Raw genomic sequence first — 22740 nt, forward strand, 5'->3', positions numbered from 1 at the left:
AAATAAAATAATTGAAATATTGATCAGTTTCTAACCCACAACTGTTTTATTGCTTCTGCAGACATGGATTAAACCACTGAAGTTGTATGGATTACTTTTACTACGATTGTCTGTGCTTTTTGGAGCTTTAAAAAGCTGATTACCATTCACTTGCATTGTATGGACCTATAGAGCTAAGATATTGTTTTAACAATCTTTGTTTGTGTTCTGCAGAAGAAAGAAAGTCATACACATCTGGGATGGCATGAAAGTTAGGGTCGGATAATTTTCATTTTTGGGTGGGAAATACATATTGATTTGAGTATTTATTATGAGAGAAGGATATGGCAGAGTGATACAAGAGACATGAAACTAGTATAGCCATATAGGAAATCGGTTCCCTGGGACAACAGTTGATTGTACAGTGGTATATATAGGGTTCCCACAGTCATGGAAAACCTGGAATTTGAACATTTGTATTTTCCAGGCCTGGAAAGAGTCATGAAAAACAAAACAAGCCATTATGATGTCCGATTTGTCAGTGAAACGCACTTTTGAGTCAACAAATTGGTCTAAATGGTTCATTTGCAAATCGGTCTGAATCAAATTTATTTATATAAATAAATAGTTTCCAGATTTTTAATCACAAATGCCTGGAAAGGTCATGGAAATGTTATGGAAATTCATTGGTCAAAGAAGGCGAGATCTCAGTATATAGTAGTTTTAGTTTTATAGTAGTATAGTTGTTTTAGTACACTACTAGTCAGTAGTGGGCAGCTATACTGTGGGCTTAAGAAAGAATTTGTGAATTGAGGCCACCTAACTGACCTGCATGAGCAATAAACATAGAAAATTACTGTCAAACAGCTGCATGAGCTCTACAATTGCGTCTTTGTAGGATCAGACTGATCTATCGTCATAATCCGTGAATGAAAGCAGTGGGGAAAGGAGTTCACCTCCCTGAACACACGTTGCAAAAGTCCTACCAGCTGAATTTTTTTTTTTTTTTTTTTTTTTTTTTTTGGTCTAAGCCAGTGCAAAAATTCAGACTTGGTGTGGAAAAAGTTCATAGGAATACATTGTTTCGAGTTATAGACATTTACTCAGATCAGTCGAAAGCTGTCCTATGTTTTCCCAAATCTCCCAATGGACCCCAGTCTTGTTTGCTTCATCAGATTGACCCATTTCCTCAGTGCCTTGATATAGAAAGCTGCAAAGCGAAGAGCACTAAGCAGTTAATCCTTTTACGTAGTGATTTTGACTCCTCACGGGGATGAAATGGAATGTGTATTTGAAGCACTCGTGAATATGCAGAAGGACTTTTGCATTGTTAGTTTCACGTCCCCTTCCTTTTTTCCTCTAAGGCAAGCAGTGAATTCCTCTTCATTAAGTATTTGGCTGTTGGAATGGACTATCAATCTCAATGCTCATGCACACTGACTGATTTGATGGATAGTGACTCCACTGGCCAGTTAGTTCTGTGCAGTCCTGGGCCTTTTCTGGCTGCTAACCAAAATCCCCAGAGGGAGAGCCACTAGGACATGACCATACTCTCAACTCCTGCTAGACTGAACAAGCAGAGATAGAGAGAGGCAAGACTAATCAGGATTCTCTCTCTCTGTCTCCAACTGTTTGAGGCCTGTTTCAGACTGCATGCAAAATTGGCATGCATGCACCTCGTATTATTTCACCGGGTGTGTAAATTGCACTATGCTGCATTGCAGGGGCATCCCAGATGCAACAGTGTGAGGTTCATCGCATAGGCTATGTTTTCACGTAAAACACTCTGAACTTAGTAGAAAATGCATTGAAAATGCACTAAAACCTCTTATCAACACCAACATTTGCAATATAGGCTTTAATAGAGCAGCGCAAAACATAGCAGTGAACTACTCAACCGTTGCTTTAAAAAAAGACGTTGGGCTTGACTCTAGTTTCACACGCAGTTACATATAGAGCACAGAAACAAAACCTTATTACAGTTTGGGTGTAAATTAGATATCACGATGATCAAGTTTGTAAAGTTCTCAGTGGCCCACTCCTAATGACTATTTTATAATTGATAGTCATTGTTAGGCGAAATACTCAACATAGGTACTTGGAAATAACTTTATTTTCTCTAAAGTGCTGCAGCTCAATTCTGCAGTAAAGACATTGTCATCTCAAGCACATCTTAAGCCTGCTGTTGTAATTACGCTGCAGCTTCCCATATACACAACTTTGATGTGAGCATAGAAGCACAACAACATCAGTTTGTCTGATTTTGTCCAAATCATTTACATTTACATTTATGCATTTGGCAGATGCTTTTATCCAAAGTGACTTACAGTGCCCTTATTACAGGGACAATCCCCCTGGAGCAACCTGGAGTTAAGTGCCTTGCTCAAGGACACAATTGTGGTGGCTGTGGGGATTGAACCAACAACCTTCTGCTTACCAGTTCAGTGCTTTAGTCCACTACGCCACCACCACAAATCATGTCCACACAAAGTGATTGACCCCCTTTCCCAGTGTACTGCATCCACCAAAGTGTCATCAAGGGATAGTAGCGCATGAACAGAGAATTGGGGTGACTTTCCTCATGATTACCCCTCGTCTTTAAAGTGTATAGATGCCTTGTAGTTGAACTTTGAAGTGCAGACTAACTTCAAAAGGAGATGAAAGCCAAGGAAGGGGGGCCTGGCTGCTGAAAGTTAGAATGCATCATCAGAGACAAAGTAGCATATAACTGCAAATTATAATGTTCCAGATGACACAGCATTGATTTTCAAGTAAATGAAATCCATAAGGTTGAAAAACTTGTGCTGAATAGCCTGGCAGGATTGCTTCTACGTGCCTTTACAAGCCACTACGATCTCCTGTCTTTGGAGACAAGGGTCATGATTACAGTATTTGTGTCGACAAAAGTGTATCTTAACATACATCTACGAATGAGGTGTGGCAATGTTTCGGTGGGCTTTCCATCCCGGCACAATCCTGAGATGGGCAACACTGGAATATGCCCATAGTTAGTCTTAGAGTATAACCAGTGGCTCCAAAAGAAACACGAGTGTGAGCCAATCAAGTCAATTTCTCCTTAAAAAAAGAATGCATGCACATGGACAGAGCACATGTTTCTCTGTCTTATTGTTGGCACAAATGGTGAGATATATATGCAGAGAGTTACAGGTGGAATATGGGTTGGTTGTTGGAGCAGCGCTTTAGATCATAGACCAAGTGTTCCGTGTCCTATTTTAATGCGAACCCCTCACTTTCTGATCACTGCTGCTGGCGCCTGTAAATCCCACCCAAGCGATAGCAAACTTAAATCACACTTAATTTAGCCCCTAATCCCCCTTCCCCCTCTGAAATTTTAGAGATGGAGATTTAAGGATTAGCGGATAAATGGACAGAAAAATGGAGCTTGCACATGTTTTTCAAAGTTGTAACTTGGCAATCAGTTATTAAAATACTGTTGCTGCTGGAATGTTCTGAATGACCAGACTTTTTATCCTGCCAAGAAATCAAGATGATTTCTAGGAACGCTCTTTCAGAAAATAGTCTTTGCATTGACTTCTCTTCTTGACTTCTATAACATGGAACCAATTGGATGTCACAATTGGCTGATGAGAATTATAAGGGAGTGTTTGGGATTTTGACACCCTGATCTGCTTTGTTGCTTGCTTAGTTGATTGGCAATGGATTATGTAAACCATTTCAGCTCTTTTAACCAATGTATGTGTGTGTATCTTGACTGGATCTGAACAGTTTGCATTAGGGATGTACCTCAAGAAGAATACCTTATTCTGAAAGGCACGAATAATGACTTTTTAAAAAAAAAGAAAAAAGAATTCTACTGGATAGTAGAAACAAATATTCGTTAAACTGATTATCCAACAACAAGCACGTAGACTGATATTTTATACAAACCTATCTAAAATAAAAATGCAATGGTGGGTCTGTGAAGCCTGTATGACTAAAGTATTAACTTTATGAATAAAAATGCATACAGTGTGATTTCAAGTTCAAATCAGATGACCAAATCTGAGCTTGTCAAGAGTAACATTGACTAAGATAATATATCATATATATTTGACATTTTTTGAAATGTCTATGTTAATGGTTAAACTTTTAGAGCAAGATATACTAGAACATGCCTCTGTGTTTTACTCACTCCTCAAGCAGACAGCAAGCAGTGTGTGTGAAGTAAGGGAGGGGTGAAGTTTCTGATCAGTAAGTGTGATTTCTTTCTAAAACAAAGTGAGCACAAGTAACCTGCAAAGAACTAGTTCAGACTATTGTGTAGGGCTGTACAGGGCTGGGAAATTGTGATATAGTCATTTGTTATTATTAAACCACAAAAAGCTGAAATTAAATTAAATGAATAGCCTAAATGATTTGTGTATGCTTCAAAGTAAACGGATGATGTTCACACCTTTACACAAAAGGAGTTTGCATGCTATAAATTACTATTGCATAGGCTAAAACAAATGTAATCCTCAAAATAATAGAATAATCAACAATAATGATTCAGTATTATAATAATAATCAAATGGGTTCATTTGATTAAAAATGAGTAAAGCACACCTTGCTCATTCACAGTTTTAGTAAAAACATACAGTATGTAGTTAAATAATGCATTGTATTACAGTATTGTTGTATATTTGTGCACATAAATGAAAATGATTAAATATTATTCCTTTTTATCTAGATTTTTTACTTCATACATTTAACATTTTGAATCCACTTGTCTAGAGTGTCTTTTTTTGTTAAAATTATGGTGTCTGATTAAAAAAAAAAAAAAAAAAAAAAAAAATCAATCTTAAGTCATTTCAGAGCAAATACATAATTATCAAGATATACACTGATGAGCCAAAACATTATGACCACTCACAGGTGAATGGATCAATTAGATGGTAAGCGAACAATCAGTTCTCGTAGTCAACGTGATGAATACAGGAGAAATGGGCAGGAATAAAGACCTGAGCGACTTTAACAAGGGCCAAATTGTTATGGCCAGACGACTGGGTCAAAGCATCTCTGAAATGGCAAGGCTTGTATGGTGCTCCCGGTCAGCAGTGGTGAGTACCTAGCTACAGTGGTCCAAGGAGGGACAAACCACAAAGGCTCATTGATGCGTGAGGGAAACGAAGGCTATCCCATCTGGTCCGAACAGACAGAAGGTCTACTGTGGCACAGAAGAAGTCACAGAAAATTGTAATGATGGTTACAGGAGGCATGTGTCACAACACAAAATGCATCGCACCCTGCTGTGTGTGGGGTTGACTGGGCAGAGTGACCATGATGACCCCGTCCCCCATCGAAAGCGGCTACAGTGGGCATGCGAGTGTTGGAACTGCACCTTGGAGCAGTGGAAGAAGGTCACCTGGTCCGATGAGTCCTGTTTTCTTTTACAACACGTAGACGGCCGTGAACGTGCGTGCAGTTTACCTGGTGAAGTGATTGCACCAGGATCCATTGTGGGAAGACAACAAGCCGGTGGAGGGATTGTGATGCTCTGGGCAATGATTTGCTGGGAAACCCTGCATCCGGCTATTCATGTGGATGTCAGTTAGACACGTGCCACCTACCTAAACATCGTTGCAGACCAGGTACACCCCTTCATGGCAGTTGTATTCCCTGATCACAGTGGCCTTTTTCAGCAGGATAATGCACCCTGCCACACTGCACACATTGTTTGGGAATGGTTTGAGGAACATGATGAAGAGAATTCCCCAGATCTCAATCTGATTGAGCATTTGTGGAATGTGCTGGACCAACAAGTCCGGTCCACGGTGCTTCTCCTTGCAACTTACAGGACTTGAAGTATCTGCTGCTAATATCTTGGTGCCAGATACCACAGGACACCTTCAGGGGTCTGGTAGAGTCCATGCCTCGGCGGGTCGGTGCTGTTTTGGCGGCAGGACCAACAGCATATTAGTCAGGTGGTCATAATGTTTTAGCTCATATTGAAAAATATTGAGATATAGCATACTTTTTGTAGCAATATTGCCCAGCCCTACTGTTGTGCCATTTAAGAAGTCTTGCTGTTGTTTATTTCTGATTCAAACAGAATCTTTTTGTATGATGTAGTTTTAGCTTTTTTTGTTTGTTTGTTTGTTTGTTTGACAATATGGATGATGAAGGAGAGCAATCCACGGTTGACAGCACATTGTCAGCTTTATCTTGTAAGAAAAAAATTATAAAAAATTATATAATTACTGTACATATAGTAATAATAATAAAAGAAGAAATTATTTTATGATGCATACAAGGCATGTTTGTTATATGGAAACTATAAATGGAATAGAGTCACATTTAAAATGGGCTTTTTGTTTAGTTTTGACACACTTTCGGTTTAAGCCCCGCCATCAAATCTTATTCTAATGTGCTGGAAAATAATTTAACCTTCACATCAGGCTAAATCTAAAAAGATTTAATTCATAGACTCAAGTCATGTGACTCACAACTCTGTAAAAAGTCCCTCTAAAGTCCACTTATAAAGCTATTCAGGGTTTCTTGCACCAAAAACAATTTAGTATTTACATGACCAGTTTTTTATTCTCTGATCCTTAGAATTGAAGACATTAAAAGATGTTTTTGCTGCTGTAACTCTTAAGGGACCTTTCAGACCAAACACATTCTTTCACTAAAAAAAGCTAGATGCAACAAAATGAATGGAACAGAACGCAGGACGCAGGTGTTTCGAGACATGTTTTTAACAGTTGAATTTCTTTTTAACTTGAGTCAGCATCTAAAAAACATGGCAGTCTTGCGTGAGAGGTAAAAAAATAAATAAAAAAAAAAACATAGAGAGGCGGGGAAACGTCCAAAGACGTCTCTCTAGTGCATATTTACATAGAAAAACAATACAACCGTGCAGATGGATGCAAATACACCTTTGGTGTGAACGGCATTTAGACTTCTATATGTAAATGGCCTATGTTACGTTTGGCTAACCTTTGATTTATCATTGTTGTTCATCAGGACAGGCCATGTGTGATTTTATTTCTAAAATGCATTGATTTGTAAATATGGATGGTTATGTTAAAGTGCTTTTCCTTGTGACATCACAACCATGACAATTTCTGTATGACCCCTTTTTGCAGCTGAGTTTCCATAAATGGTCTGGGTGACCTGAGGAGGGAGCTTCAAGTTGTGAATGTTAGAGTATGTCTACATAGTACTGTACATTAAACTCCTATTGGAATAGGAACGAAGATCCTATTTTAAATTATATGTTAACTTTAATATACTGTATATTGCTCCTTTTATTGGGCATTCTTAACATTGGGCCTGATTCCCATCTTTCTAGTAGATATTGGAGGGCTACATCCTGCTTTTTTCTGAAGACATGTGTTTGGCATTGAGACTTCTCTACACCTGTCCTGGCTGTTGAAGCAGCTTGTTGTGGGCCTCAGGCTGCGGGGTGTCTTCATGGGTCTCTGCAGGCCCCAGACATATCTATTGGCTCCTGGCCCTCTCGGGATAGATTAGCCCTGGGGTAAAGTAGAGCCAGACACAATCAGGTTGATGCCAAACATGGGAGCCATGCCCATATGAGACCATCAGGGGCCACTATAGATCACTACCAGACTGTAAAACCAGAGGAGTTTTCATCCTTAATTTTACACACCGTAGTATTATAGTGTAATTCTGAAGAGACTAGAGACTTTGATTTTGGATTATTTCATGTAGAAGTTGGCACTCTGCAGATCAAACTTCTGTTTGAATACGTGTCCACCTATTCAATGGGGTTATTTCAAGTAGGGATGCAATTTTATGTTTCACTCAACTTCAGGTCTCAGAAGTATAGAATTTAGTATTCTGTATACAGCTGGTTTTGTTGCATTAGTGCCCCTGTATTAAAGGATGTTAGCTGGTAGACAACAGGGTTGTTGTTTTTCTGCCTCTGTGCAAGTTTTTCCATGAAATATTCTCTTCCGCAAAAGCCTAAAAGATAATACTTTCTCCCCATTATTTTCTCTTCCAAACTTTTTTTTTTTTTTTTTTTTTTTTTTTTTTTTTTTTTGGCTTGCATTGAATTTCTCTGAATTGCCCCTCTTCTACCATTCAAGATTGTTTATAGGGATAGTCATCCAGAAATGAAATTAATTTACTCATTCTTGTGTTGTTCCAACCCATATGGCTTGCATTCTTCCGTGGAACACAAAAGTAGATGTTTGGCAGAATATTAGCCTCAGTTGCAATAATAGTGAATAGTGACTGAGGCTAAATTTTTGCATAACGTGTCATGTTGTTTTACGCAGAGAAAAAAAAGACATTTGTGTTTTGGACGATATGGGCAATGTACACTCACTGAGCACTTTATTAGGAACACCTGTACACCTACATATTCATGCAATTATCTAATCATCCAATCGTGTGTCAGTAGTGAAATGCATAAAATCAGTATATACGGTTCAGGAGCTTCAGTTCATGTTCACATCAATCATCAGAATGGGGAAAAAATGTGGCCTCAGTGATTTCGACCATGGCATGATTGTTGGTGCCTGACGGGCTGTTTTTTTTTTTTTTTTGTCTCCCCAATTTGGAATGCCCAATTCCCAAAGTCCTCATGGTGGCGTAGTGACTCGCCTCAAACCGGGTGGTGGAGGACGAATCTCAGTTGCCTCTGTGTCTGAGACCGTCAGTCCACGCATCTTATCATGTGGCTTGTTGAGCGCGTTACCGCAGAAACGTAGCTCATGTGGAGGCTCACGCTATTGTCCGCGGCATCCACGCACAACTCATCACGCGCCACACTGAGAGTGAGAACCACACATTATGGCGACCACGAGGAGGTTACCCCATGTGACTCTACCCTCCCTAGCAACTGGGCCAATTTGGTTGCTTAGGAGACCTGGCTGGAGTCACAGCACGCCCTGGATACAAACTCGCGACTCCAGGGGTGGAAGTCATTGTCAGGCTTGGGGAGTAACGGAATACATGCAATGGGATTACGTATTTAAAATACAAAGTATAAGTAACTGTATTCCAGTACAGTTACAATTTAAATCATTGGTAATTAGAATACAGTTACATTCAAAAAGTATTTTGATTACTGAAGAGATTACTTTGCATTTTATTGTCATTTGTTTCATTTAATATTTAGTCCTTTCAGATGGAAAACATTTATACATATAAATGATGCGATCCAAAGTGCATTTGAACAGTGGTGAAACACTTTCTTATGATGTGTTACATTCATATGAGCAGAAAGAGAAGTAAGTTTGAAGTTTTGAGAAATAGAAATAAACCTTGTGTAAATTGTCAGCTTTACGCTAAGTTAGAATGCTATTTCTAGCCATTTTACATGCACATGTTACCAGGCATGATCATATTTTTTGAGAAATTCACTTTGGATCATAATTTCTTTTTTTAGAGTAAGACCTTTGATATTAGGGCAAAAATCGAATACTTGATAAAAAAAATTGCGTTGTTTTCGTGTAAAAAAAATCAAAAAATCCTTAAAACAAGATCAATTTGATTGATCTTGTTTTAGAAACAACACTGCATAAGATATTTAGGTTTTTCAGAGAATGTATTTTTAACATGTGTATTTTGTCTTACTGTACTGGCAGAGTTTTTATAGTCAAAACAAGTGAAAAAATTAAGTAATCCAAAGTATTTAGAATACATTACTGACCTTGAGCAATCTAACGGAATACGTTACAAATGACATTTTACAGCATGTATTCTGTAATCTGTAGTGGAATTCATTTCAAAAGTAACCCTCCCAACCCTGGTCAGCATCAGTACTCGCTGAGCTACCCAGGCCCCTCCACCCCCCCATGGGCTGGTTTGAGTATTTCTGTAACTGCTGATCTCCTGGGATTTTCACGTACAACAGTCTCTAGAGTTTAATCAGAACGGTGCCAAAAACAAAAAAACCATCCAGTGAGCGGCAGTTCTGCGGACAAAAATGCCTTGTTGGTGGGAGAGGTCAACGGAGAATGACCAGACTGGTCTGAGCTAAAACAAAGGCCACGGTAACTCAGATAACCACTCTGTACAATTGTGGTGAGCAGAATAGCATTTCAAAATGCACAACACGTCAAACCTTGTGGCGGATGGGTTACCACAGCAGAAGACAATGTAGGGGACTTTATTAGGACCATATAAAGTGTTCCTAATAAAGTACTCAATGAGTGTATTGCCCTTTTTTAGATGAATATACAACTCTACTCAAACTCAAAACAGTGAGGGAATCAAAAAGGTGTCTCAGATTATCAACTGAATCCACCTGCTTTCACATCCACCTCACTTGCACTTCACACCACAGCCCAGGAGAGCAGAGAGCAGAAAATACTTCAGTGTCATCTCAACCCATATGTAGTGAAACCAGTATAATGTTTTGTGTTAATGGTGATAGTGTTCAAACATGTTTCAGCAGGTTGGCACATTATCTTCATAGATTCATACTTGTGTGGTATAGCTGTCCAAAGAGCAACAGAGTGCATGAGTCCATTTTGTCTAAACAGAGTTGCGATATTCAGAGAAAATATTTCTCCTTTTCATGTTTTTTTAATTGCTTTTCTATGTAAACATGTGCTAGATGGACGTCTTTGACCATTGCTCTGTGTCTCATAAAAGAGGGCCAAATTTTTAAGGCTTTTCAAGAACTAATTGACCTTAATTGAGATTTTTATTTTTTATTGTGAATTGCAATTTCAATCACTTGGGCTGTTGGTCAACGGAATTAGTTGCTGATGAAAATTGCCACTCTTGTGAAACCTCAGCTTATTAACTACAACATATTTTGTGTATTTTTACTGTACATAAAAGTGTTTTCTGACTTCAATGTTGGTGTATTTTCTTTTTTGGTATTTTTCATATTCCCATTGTGTCTGTTTAGCATGTGCCATACAGACATCAACAAAATTGCATCCTTTTTTTTTTTTTTTTTTTTTTTTTTTTGACTCAGGCAGGGGGAGGAAGAGAGTTCTTCATGCCTGATTACTAATAAAAATTTGCCGGGAGTATCAACTCAGGGGGCTGATGTTGCTGAAGTGACAGAGCCAAAATAGCTAATCTTCACAGTCACAGTTTCAAGCGCTTAGTTTCTCAGTTGTCTGTGAAATAAGCTACTCCATTTCCCTGCACCCACTCTATCTCTCTCTCACCCACACACACTCTTCCCTTCACTCTGACCCCTAATGCTGAATATTGTGAATAGTTTATTTAGATTGGTGTGCACTAAGTAAAGCAAGGCTAAATATCTCTGATGTTGTCCGGTAAACTTCACACACACTACCAATCAAAAGTTTGGACACGCGTACTCATTTTTTATTGATTCTTCTTATTCTTCTATCCTTTAGTACTCTTATCTACATATTAGAATAATAGAAAAGGAAGGAAAACAATGAAATAACACAGATAGAAGTTGGAAAGTTACACAGATATCTTATATTTTTGCAAAGTAGCCACACTTTGTCTAGAATACACTCGCAATCAATTTTATGCCATCCTAGACCTGTATGACTTTCTTTCTTCTGCTGAAAACAAATGAAGATTTTTAGAAGAATATCTTAGCTCTGTAGGTCCATGCAGTGCAAGTGAAAGGTGACCAGACCATGTCTTCTGAAGCGAAGCAATCACTTTGAGTGAGAAACAGATCAATATTTAAATCGTTTTTTTTTTTTTTGCTATAAATCTCCACTTTCACTTTCAGAATGTGAACGTGAAGTAGAGATTTAAAGTAGAAAGGACTTGAATATTGTTCTGTTTCCCACCCACACCTATTATATCACTTCTGAAGACATAGATTTAACCACTGGAGTAATATGGATTACTTGTATGTTGCCTTTGTTATTTTTGGCGCATGAAAGGTCTGATCACCTTTCACTTGCATTGTATGGACCTACAGAGCTGGAATATTCTTAAAAAAAATCTTTGTGTTTAGCAGAAGAAAGAAAGTCATACACATCTGGGATGGCATGATGGTGAGTAAATTATGAAAGAATTTTCATTTTTGGGTCAACTAACCCTTTAAGAGTTTTAATAAAACACTGGCACTTCTGGCCATCATCATTCAATATAGGAAAACGTTCTTGTGTGCTTGTTTTACCCCTCAGGACGTGGAGATCCGTACAAATGCGGCACTCTACCTCCCTCAGATTAGTGAGCTGTTGAACAGAGTGCCCCGACAGATGCTGCTCCTTCTGAAGACCAACGACCTGCTGAGAGGCATCGAGACCATCCTGCAGACCAGAGCCAGCTCCAGCTCCTTCATTAACATGTCCCGCTGCTGTACACGCGCCATTGCCAGGTAAGACGGCAGTCACAGTAAAGTGTCAGTCTTTTGATGTCTCTTATACACTTCAGGGTTTGAAAAGAACACTGAGGTGTTATGTTGAAGTAGTCTACCCTTTTAAATGGGTGCTCGACCAGAATTGTGGATACTATAGTGACCCTGTACACAGCATAGTATAGTATACTGGTTCAGGATTTCTTCCTCGAGTTACTTCAGCATTTAATTTTGGTGGTAAAAACAGCTTTCCATGCTTTAGTGCCACCAGTTGCACTGGTTCTGGTCACTACAGCAGCTTCTGACACATGATCCAAAGCTCATATTTTATTGGTCAGGGCATTTCATCAGTATGACAAAAATAAAATAAAACTCGACACACTCATCCTAAAAAAAAAAAAAAAAAAAAAAACGTTTTGCAGGCGCACAAATGTTAGCTCCAGGTGCGAATGGCTCTATAAGAATCTAGTGTTTCTATTCAAAGTCTTCATCGCTGCAAAAATTCGCCTTTGGTGTGCAAAGGCCTTAAAGGTGCACTCAGTAACTTTTTGTCTTCATGTCATCTTAGACTTACACTGACACCTAGCGGCTTGGATGCAGCATCATTTAAAATCAATAGTTTTCAGTTTCAGATGCCATTGTAGAAATTCACTAATCACAGTCAGCCATGATTACTTTAATCAGTGATTGAAAGTGTCAAATAACAGCATGGTTACTGAGATATAGTATAGTATAGTATAGGAGTTTTCAAACTAGTGTCTGGGTTAAAAGTCTAAAATTGACTGAATTTGACATTACTATTTCTTTCTGCCTCCTAAAGGTCAGAAACCGTGATTAATTGGTATTATTTTAGTCTATTTACAGTTGTAGTTTTTAACAGTAAGAAATAAAAAAAAGAAATTCTTATTTACAACATGCATATTTTCCAGAATTTTTTATTTTTATTTTGGATCTTTCTAGGGAGTTTCTATTTGCCATTGTCCCTTAATCACTGGGGGTTGTAAGGCACTATTCTCTTTAAAGCTGCTTTGGAACAGTATTTATTTTAAATGAACTAACTATGTTTATCCTTAAGTTTATATATGTAACATTACTATAATAGTGGGTAGAAAAAACACACAGTGTCAACTAGGGATTTGGACAAAATACCTAATTGCGTCACCATGACATCACAGCACGTCGGACAGATTTCTAACTAGCGAGCACCTGCAGGTGATCACCAGTAATCGATTCAGCGTAGAACTTGCTGAGCTCAAATGAGGCTAGTCTCATCTTTCTCACACTAATAACCCACAGACAATATCCCACGCACCAATGATAATCCTGTTAATTTACGATGGCTCTGTGGAACCTCACAAAACACTTAAAGGCACTCACTCAAAGGGATAGTTCACCCAAAATCTGTTTTCAAACTTTTAGAAAAAAGTCATACAGGTTTGGAATAACATGAGGGGGAAAATTTTGATTTTTGGGTGAACTATCCCTTTAAAAGCCCCTCAGTCCAACTCTGAAATGCAAGTGGGTGTGTGAGTGAATGCCACTATATTGTACTTTCCACAGCAGTGAGCAGTGATCATATTGATTTATTCGCACCATTCTAATGAAGAACACAATGATTGGGGGAGAAAATCATTCGGATTTGAAGGAGGGCTCCTGATGATTGTCAGCAGTGAAATGCTCACGTCTGCTCGTAAAGGATTTTGGAGCGATACATAAAGAAAGAAGCACCCAGACATGAAACTCAATGTCGTCTGCCTCAAATGGTAGCAAAGTGCAGAATGCAGAATCTAAAATCCATTACCAATTGCTGTGCTCACCGACACAGCAGAAATAGACAGACAGACATAGAGAAAAATAGCTGGACCATCACACACTGATTTAGTTTGATGTGAGAAGAAATGTTTGCAGCATCATAAATTACTTTGAGTTAGATTTTCACAGTTTAAACTGTTGGAATCATACCATTAACAAACAGAAATACAACTGAAATACTTGTTCTACTTTGTGTCATGTCTATGTAATATATATCCACTCTCTTTGGTCTTTTAGTTAAAATAAATAGCTACGCCATGAAGAATTAGGCTATTTTTCTAGTCACCCCATGAAAAGGAAGTGACATTAGTAGTCTCACAATGTTTAGTATTATTTTCAGTCATACTGTGTGCGTTTGAAAACACTTAATGATGGTGGGGAAAATTAGGAAAGGAAAAAATAGCATATTTTTTCTTATTTTCCCATGATTGTTTAGGCTTTTAAAAAGACGTGGTTAAATTTCCCTCTTCCATAATTACCCTTTGTTTAAGGTTGAGCCTTATCTCATGAAAATTATGTGACTTTAGCAACATAAAAAAAAAGGTATCCTTAAAGGTATAGTGGCAGTTCCAAGGTGAAATGTCTACTGTGTGGTGCTAAAAGAGAGTTACATTTTTTCCCATACAGATTAGGTTTATAAGGTTAATGCTCTATCGAACAAATATGAACAAAACCTACCTGCCTCTGTGCCCTAAACCTTGAACTTAAACCTAACCTATAGTGCTAAAGCAAATATGTAATGGAAAACGCAATTGCTGAAGCAACAACGTCATTTTGTGGTGCTTCTATGACTCTTTCGGCTCACATGTTGAATCTTAAGCATGCTTTTCAGAAACTGTACACCGCTCTATCAGTTGAGCTACGTTTTGACGTAATTACGTGTAATTCAAACATTAATATGTATCACCTTACAAGATATGTCATGGATGCAGAGGCAGGACCCAATAGCAGAGTTCAAAAAAGAGGAATTTATTAAATACAAAAAATAAAGGGAAAAAAATCAAAATCTCATAAGGGGGAAAAACAATAAACATAAACTACCCTGAAGGGGAAAAACACAAAGTAAATAATCCAGGCTGGGGCAGGGAAAACTGGAGACAGGACCAACCGGACAGGGATGGGATGAAACAGGATCGACATAGGGGAAAAAACGAGACGAACTGGCACTGGACAGCACACACGAGGAGACTAAAATAGGGAAGGAAATCAAACAGGTTAATGCAGGGTAGGTGTAACAAATTAACTAATAATGGGCAAACATGGAGGCAGGGTATGATGTAAGACAGAGAGAGACATGTGGCGACACAGAAACAAAACAAAGCCACATGCTCTCATAAGACAACAAAACACCCGGATGGCACATCACCAAGACAATAAGGCAATATACACCCATGCCAACCGATAAACAAGACGAGAGAGTGCGTAGCAATGCCAAAAAAAAGCGACGCCACACATTCTCACACTAAACAAAATCTGAGTGTACATCGCGAGGCAAACGCCACGTGATGCACGCAACAGGCGACAAAAACAAGACAGGACACCTGTGCGAGAGTTCAGTCACACAAACCTGAAATTTCAGACTGAAGTGACCGAACCTCAGCACAACGTGAAGACATCTCACGACCCGGGCACGCAACGTGAGAGCAATGCAAGAGACACCCGTGTTCGTGAGAGACAGACATAAACTATTGACGCGAGTGCATGCTGTCAAGGTGACAGAAGCGTGATGCACTCAAGTCAATAACAGACAGAACATGGAACATGAGTGTCCGGATACCGACACAGACCGAAACTGAAACAGACAGGAAGTCAGGATCCAGACACCATGCTCCGGACATGAAACAAGACAGACCGAAGAGCGCACGGCAGGGAATACAACCGAAACCGTGCGCTCGCACAAAGACAGACAACGAGACACAAGACAGACCTGGGACGATGATGCCAAACCCTGACTGACAGAGTGACAGGACCGTGACAAAATATGCCTTTTACTAAAAGTGTTTAGATGGGAGGAACTGGAAGAAAAGTAAGTGTTTATGAACTGATAATCTGCTATTTTACTCATGATTTGTGTGAAAGGAGCTCAAAGTCGTTGTTGTAGCACCTCTAGTGTTCATTTCATGAGGAAACATAATATGTACAACTAGCAACGTAAAAATAATTTAACGAAAAGTGATTCTGTGAGACCAGGTTGTTAAGGTTAAGACTGATCTGCCCACTGTTCTTGTTCATAAAAGGTGGATATAAGGGGTTTAATTTCTTCAGTCTGTTAAAGCTTTTATTGAGTTCTGGCATTGTGCATCGTGCCGACAAAGGAGTTTCAACTGAAGCAGCAATTATTGATGTAGTCTACTAAAATACACATCTTTCAATGTTTGATGTAGGGCCTACTGTAAGCATTGTACATTTGAAGAATGTATTAACTATTTTACACTCTTTTACTATTATAACATTTATTATTTGAAATTATTTTCAAAGCTAGCCTTTGTCTGTTTTTATCATCAGTAAAGAACCAAACAACTACCATAGCACTCAAAACAGCACTCAACACCGAAAACGAGGATGTGGTCTTACTGTTTACTGATAAGACCACAGTTTTTAGCAATCAATCATATATTTTTTTCATGACAAGATTTCACAGATACTCATAATCACTAACACATATTGTTTTAATGCATAGCCTGCATAGTTAATTAAATATTGATTTGCAATTAAATCATAGTTATTTGCAACTAATTGAGTGCAAACCATGAATGCTACACACACTTATGCATTTTAAAAAGGTCTCTTTCTCTCTCTCTCTGTCCCTGCCTGACTGACTAACTAAAGTTTAGATTCGGGTTACACGTTATAAGTGGTAGTGGGCAGTGGTAGCTCAGCAGTTAGGGCTCTGGGTTACTGATCAGAAGGTCGGGGGTTCAAGCCCCAGCACCGCCAAGATGCCACTGTTGGGCCCATGAGCAAGGCCCTTGACCCTATCTGCTCCAGGGGCGCTGTATCATGGCTGACCCTGCACTCTGACCCCAGCCTAGCTGGGATATGTGAAAAAGAAGAATTTCACTGTATATGTGCAAATGTATAATGTGACAAAATAAAGAAAATTATAATTATAATTATAATAACTTTCATTAATAAGTTATATATATATATATATTAGCCTGTATATAATGCTTAACACATCAGTAGGTTGTGTGCAATCAAACATGAACATTTTATATACAGTGCATGAATAAAATTTCATTATACTTTAACTAATGATTAAACATTAAATAATAATGTTTACTTTGTTATTAATGACATTTGTTTTTTGTATTATTATATTATTTTATATACTTATTATAACCAAAATGTGTGCAAATCAGATCCCTGAGTCCCTAACAAAGTTAAAGGGCAGTTATATTATACTTCCTACCCAGTATAAAAAGACCATGTATTGAAACTTAACTGCAAAAACAGCTAGAAAAATATAGTAGGAAAAAAATGGCCTGTTTAATGCTAAGGGTCAATGAGTGTGGAAAATGGTTATGTAAAACTAAATAAAAACTGACTGATTTTGGTGCAGTCATAACTTACACTGGTGGCCAAAAGTTTGGAATAATGTACAGATTTTGTTGTTTCGGAAGGAAATTCGTACTTTAAATCACCAAAGTGGCATTCAGCTGATCACAAAGTATAGTCAGGACATTACTGATGTAAAAAACAGCACCATCACTATTTGAAAAAAGTCATTTTTGATCAAATCTAAACAGGCCCCATTTCCAGCAGCCATCACTCCAACACCTTATCCTTGAGTAATCATGCTAAATTGCTAATCTGGTACTAGAAAGTCACTTGCCATTATATCAAACACAGCTGAAAGCTATTTGCTTCGTTAAATTAAACTTAACATTGTCTTTGTGTTTGTTTTTGTTTTTGAGTTGCCACAGTATGCAATAGACTGGCATGTCTTAAGGTCAATATTAGATCAAAAATGGCAAAAAAGATACAGCTTTCTTTAGAAACCCATCAGTCAATCATTGTTTTGAGGAATGAAGGCTATACAATGCTTGAAATTGCCAAAAAAACTGAAGACTTCATACAAAAGTGTACACTACAGTCTTCAAAGACAAAGGACAACTGGCTCTTACAAGGACAAAAAGAGATGTGGAAGGCCAGATGTACAACTAAACAAGAGGATAAGTACATCAGAGTCTCTAGTTTGAGAAATAGATGCCTCACATGTCCTCGGCTGACAGCTTCATTGAATTCTACCGGCTCAATACCAGTTTCATGTACAACAGTAAAGAGAAGACTCAGGGGTGCAGGCCTTATGGGAAGAATTGCAAAGAATAAGTCACTTTTGAAGCAGAAAAACAAAAAGAAAAGGTTAGACTGGGTAAAGAACACAGACATTGGACAACAGATAATTGGAAAAGAGTGTTATGGATCTTAACCCCATTGAGTTTTTGTGGGATCAGCTAGACTGTAAGGTGCGTGAGAAGTGCTCAAGAAGCCACATCTATGGCAAGTGCTACAGGAAGTGTGTGGTGAAATGTCACCTGAGTATCTGGACAAACTGACTGCTAGAATGCCAAGGATGGAGGATTTTTTGATGAAAACTCTTTGAAGTAGTTTTTTTCAAATTGTAATAGTAATTGTTCACGTTATTAATGTCCTGACTATACATTGTGATCAGTTGAATGCCACTGTGAATAAAAATATAATATTATATAAGCAAATATTATAAGGTGACCTCAGGGAGAAAACTAAATAATAAAAAGGTTGGATGTGGCACATGTTAATGTAAATAACAGTACATATTGTCTGTAACATCTGACCAGATGCCAGGGGTATACAAAAGTAGGCTGGCACATGATTTGTTGGAGTCTCTGTCTGATTGACTGGATATGCAATGAGAAATGTGAAACCAGAAAGACTAGTAGTGCATGCTGGTTTCACCCTCTCTCTCTCTCTCTCTCTCTCTCCTCCACTCTGAGGGACTGACAGACTCAAAGGCCTCTTGCTGTGCAGAATTAATAATTAATCTCCTGCTGAGTTGTTACAACATCCTTTATATCTCACAATGAAATATTAAACATGGATAATTCAAGAGACAGAAAATTATGCAATACCACAAACCCAAATATTGTCACCACTGTGGTGGCATGTGCCAAATAACATGTTAGTGTTGATATTTTTGTAAGGTTTTTTTTTTTTTTTTTTTTTTTTGGCGAAGCAGGCGGGATGACGATTCTTGACTGACTCTTGGATTTCCATCATTCCTTGCTTTGCAGCATACAGTATATTCTGTTCGTGGTGTCACTGTGCTCCTGTCGGATTGTGAAAATGATGCCGAAGTCTAACAACTCCTGTCTGAGACATCAGCTATGGCCTAAAATGTCAAATTTGTCCATTTCGTAATGAAAGCTTTATTTCTATTAGGAAACTTAGCAATTAGAAGCAGATTTCACCATTCTAATTTCTAATTTCTTGCTGTCTTTATTGGTTTTGTTTTCCAAGAGGAAATGGAAGAAAAAGAATGATTGCAGTTGCTGTTTGTCAGTTTAAAGCTGTTCACTTTTGACACAATGTGAGATCCATTGTGAAGAGTGTAGGAATCATTGTTTTTCCCCAAGGACATCCCACTTACTACAGCCATAGCACTGCTGTCTCATTCTCTCTCTCTCTCTCTCTCGCTCTCTCTCTGTCTTATGAGATGCTGTTAATATTACATGGCCTAGTGTGCCTGTCTAAAATCATTCACTTATACCAACAGGCCCAAGCCAACACAGTTTGAATCATTTACTGCCAACTTAGGGAGCTTCTGGTGTGGATCCAAGTATGTTTGTCCTTAAAGTTAATTAATTTGGTTGGTATGAAGCCTGTTTTCTGAACTGGGGTGCAAATCGTGTGAAAAGTTTGTAATCTAACTTTGTTTGGAACCAAGCAACCAAACCAAGTGTTAAAACAGCCTTACTTTAACCATTGTTATCTCAACTCCCCTGTTTGTCTATTTCTTCTAGTTCTTCATCTGATATATCTTCTTTCTTTCTCTGTGCCCCTCTCTTAGGCACAAGAGGAGTAAAACCAAGTCTCGGACTAGGCGACTGCAGATCTTGCTGTCTGAGCGTTGGTCTCTGTGCCAGATAGGCCTGTATGAACTTATATTGTGGCTCCATAGCTCCATGCTGGCCAAATGGGTCTCCTACCTCTTTGGTTTCCTCCCACACCCAAATTGAGACACTCAAACCAGGCCACATCGCCCTGGCCAGCCTCTTCTCTTCTCCATACTGACTTTAGTACTGAACTCTGCACTGAGCCAAGTGCATAGTGGGTTAATCATGGACAGTTTTTAACAAGTGCTGATATATAATGTCATTTTGGTACTTTGCATAGTGTCAAATGAAGGTAAGACGTACAGCAGGTCAGTTTTTTTAAACATATGTTTACCAATCACACAGCCATAAGCAAGGGGTCATGAAAGGTGACAAGATCGCATGATGGTTTGAGCACTGGAGAGATGCTCACTGCATGTTTACTCTCTTTCAGATATCCATATTTTTTACAGGACTGTATGTAAATATGAGTTGTGCAATATCCCAGATTTGTGAAATCTTGCTCTGGAATCGACATTGAGCTGCCATGTTATCTAGAAACATCTCTACAGATTTCATAGAGTGTCCCTCATTTCATTCCTTCAGATTTTCCTCTGCCATATGATTCACACATTTTAATTTAATGGTTGTAGTCTAACATAATCATTATAAATGGAATTTTATTTGAATTCTGTGAAATGTTTTTTTTATTTATCACATTGGATCAATAAATGGTAGCGGTTTTATTTCCTTTTGTTTTGTTTTTCTTTTTTTCTTTTTTTTTTTTTTATCTTATGTCTTGGCAAGGCTGTGGCAAAAATGGTAACAATGTAGTTAGTTTAAAAGAGCTAATGAAAATAAAATGATGTTTTGAGAAAAATGATGAAAAACAATATATTAGAATAGGTAAACATATTATAAGAATATTTGACCCAAAAATGACAACAATTCTGTCATCATTTACTCACCCTTCAAACAGGTATGATTTCCTTTCTTTTTTGGAACATAAAATACGTTTTGCAAAATGCTCATGCTGCTCTTTTCCATTTAACAAAAACATAGTGACCATAGACTGTCAAGCTGTCAGAAAAGAGACCAAAAATACCATGAAAGTAGCCCGTACTACTTGATTGATATATCCAAAGTCTTCTAAAGCCATGCAGTAGCTCTCTGTGAGGAACAGACCGAAATCTAAGCCATTATTCACTGAAAAATGTATATATATATATATTGAAACTTGACATGGAGTTTGACACCAGTGATGCCAAACACTATCTGTGTGTGTGTATGTGTGTATATATATATATATATTGTTTTTGTTTTTGTTTTTTTGAGAGAGAATGACTGAATAACATTGTACTGGAATAGGCGAGCATATTATTTTTCAGTGCTGTGATTGAGACTTGTATCGGTCATTCAAGTGTATATCACAGCCAGCCAGACCTCTATCCAGAGGCCAAGTTTTCGATCTATTACACACTATTCCTTCCTCCAAGGGTAATCCCATTCAGGTAAGACCCCAGAGGAGGGGCCACAGGAGCCAAACTTCACAGAAAACTGGCAAACCCTGACACCTCCCCCAGCCTGCAGGCTAAAGCCCCCTCAATGCTAATGCCCCCAGGCTGTCAAGCACCAAATGATGGATGCAGTTATCTGATCAACAACTGTCTTCCACAGCTTGCTCTGCTCAACTGCGTAGCTGAAATGAAACTGAGTCCCAGCTTCACCATCTACAATAATGTGTAATTTACTCTATCCACATTTAATCCTGTCAGGAACGAACTGCAGCTAGTGCGTTTCCAGGAACCATGCAGACTTGTAATTAATAATTTTGGTGGATGGGGTGCACTCAAATTGCATAAGTTCCCTATTATGTTTTTCTGTCCCCTTGATAAGTTTTTTTTTTTTTTTTTTTTTTTTAAACAATCTTTGTTGTGTTATGTTATCTACCATGTTGTTTGTTGTCATGTCAAGAAAATGACTATGGTTTCTCAATGCCTAAGCATCAGGATGAGGCACAAGTAGCTTTTTTACTTGGGAAATTTAATTTTCTTTGTATTTTTATTTTGCTGAGACATTTACAGTGCCCTCAAAAAGCATTTAGACTCTTTTGGACACTTAAGGCACTTAAAAATGTATGAATTGAATTGCACCAAATAACAAAATATGAAACCAAGTGGCATCTGCATACAAATAATGCTAGAACTTTTCTTGGCACAAACTTTTCTTTTACTATTAACCAACTGGTCTAAAGGTCATTTTTTTTAGTGCAACTGTAAAATCAGCTCCCCTGAAGTTTAGTAGAGTAACCGCAGGTCTAATTCATCATGCATTTATGGATAATGTTGCACAAATTTGACAACCAGAAAGTATTCAAATAATTTTGCCTTAATTCTGAACAATACACTTATTTAATATCATTTGAAAACTTGAAGAAGAAAAAAACTATTTTTGTTGTGTTTTGCCTATAAAGTGGTTGTGCTGTGTTGCTTTAAAAAATAAATGGCAATAATGAAACATGAAAATGATAATAATAGTAATGAAAAAAGCAAAAATGCTACTTTATCTCATCGTTTCAGAGTCTTAGGTAAGAAAAATAGATCTAAGGAATCCTGCTATCATCTATTGTTTCTAAGGAAAAGCACA

The 22740-nt window shown here is 38.0% G+C and overlaps 1 protein-coding gene across 1 annotated transcript in view; it reads left to right on the plus strand.

The window, feature by feature from the left end:
* Window positions 1–20830, plus strand: part of LOC127455141 (aarF domain-containing protein kinase 1-like) — a 194857-nt gene extending 174027 nt beyond the window's left edge. Inside the window, exons 10-11 of the mRNA XM_051722757.1 lie at window positions 12036–12229; window positions 20070–20830. Coding sequence (XP_051578717.1) covers window positions 12036–12229; window positions 20070–20238 — 363 coding nt within the window. The 3' untranslated portion in view covers window positions 20239–20830. The remainder of the gene's footprint in view (window positions 1–12035; window positions 12230–20069) is intronic.
* The last annotated feature ends 1910 nt before the right edge of the window (window positions 20831–22740 follow it).

The sequence above is a fragment of the Myxocyprinus asiaticus genome, chromosome 17 (assembly GCF_019703515.2).
Source record: "Myxocyprinus asiaticus isolate MX2 ecotype Aquarium Trade chromosome 17, UBuf_Myxa_2, whole genome shotgun sequence".
Lineage (NCBI taxonomy): Eukaryota > Metazoa > Chordata > Actinopteri > Cypriniformes > Catostomidae > Myxocyprinus > Myxocyprinus asiaticus.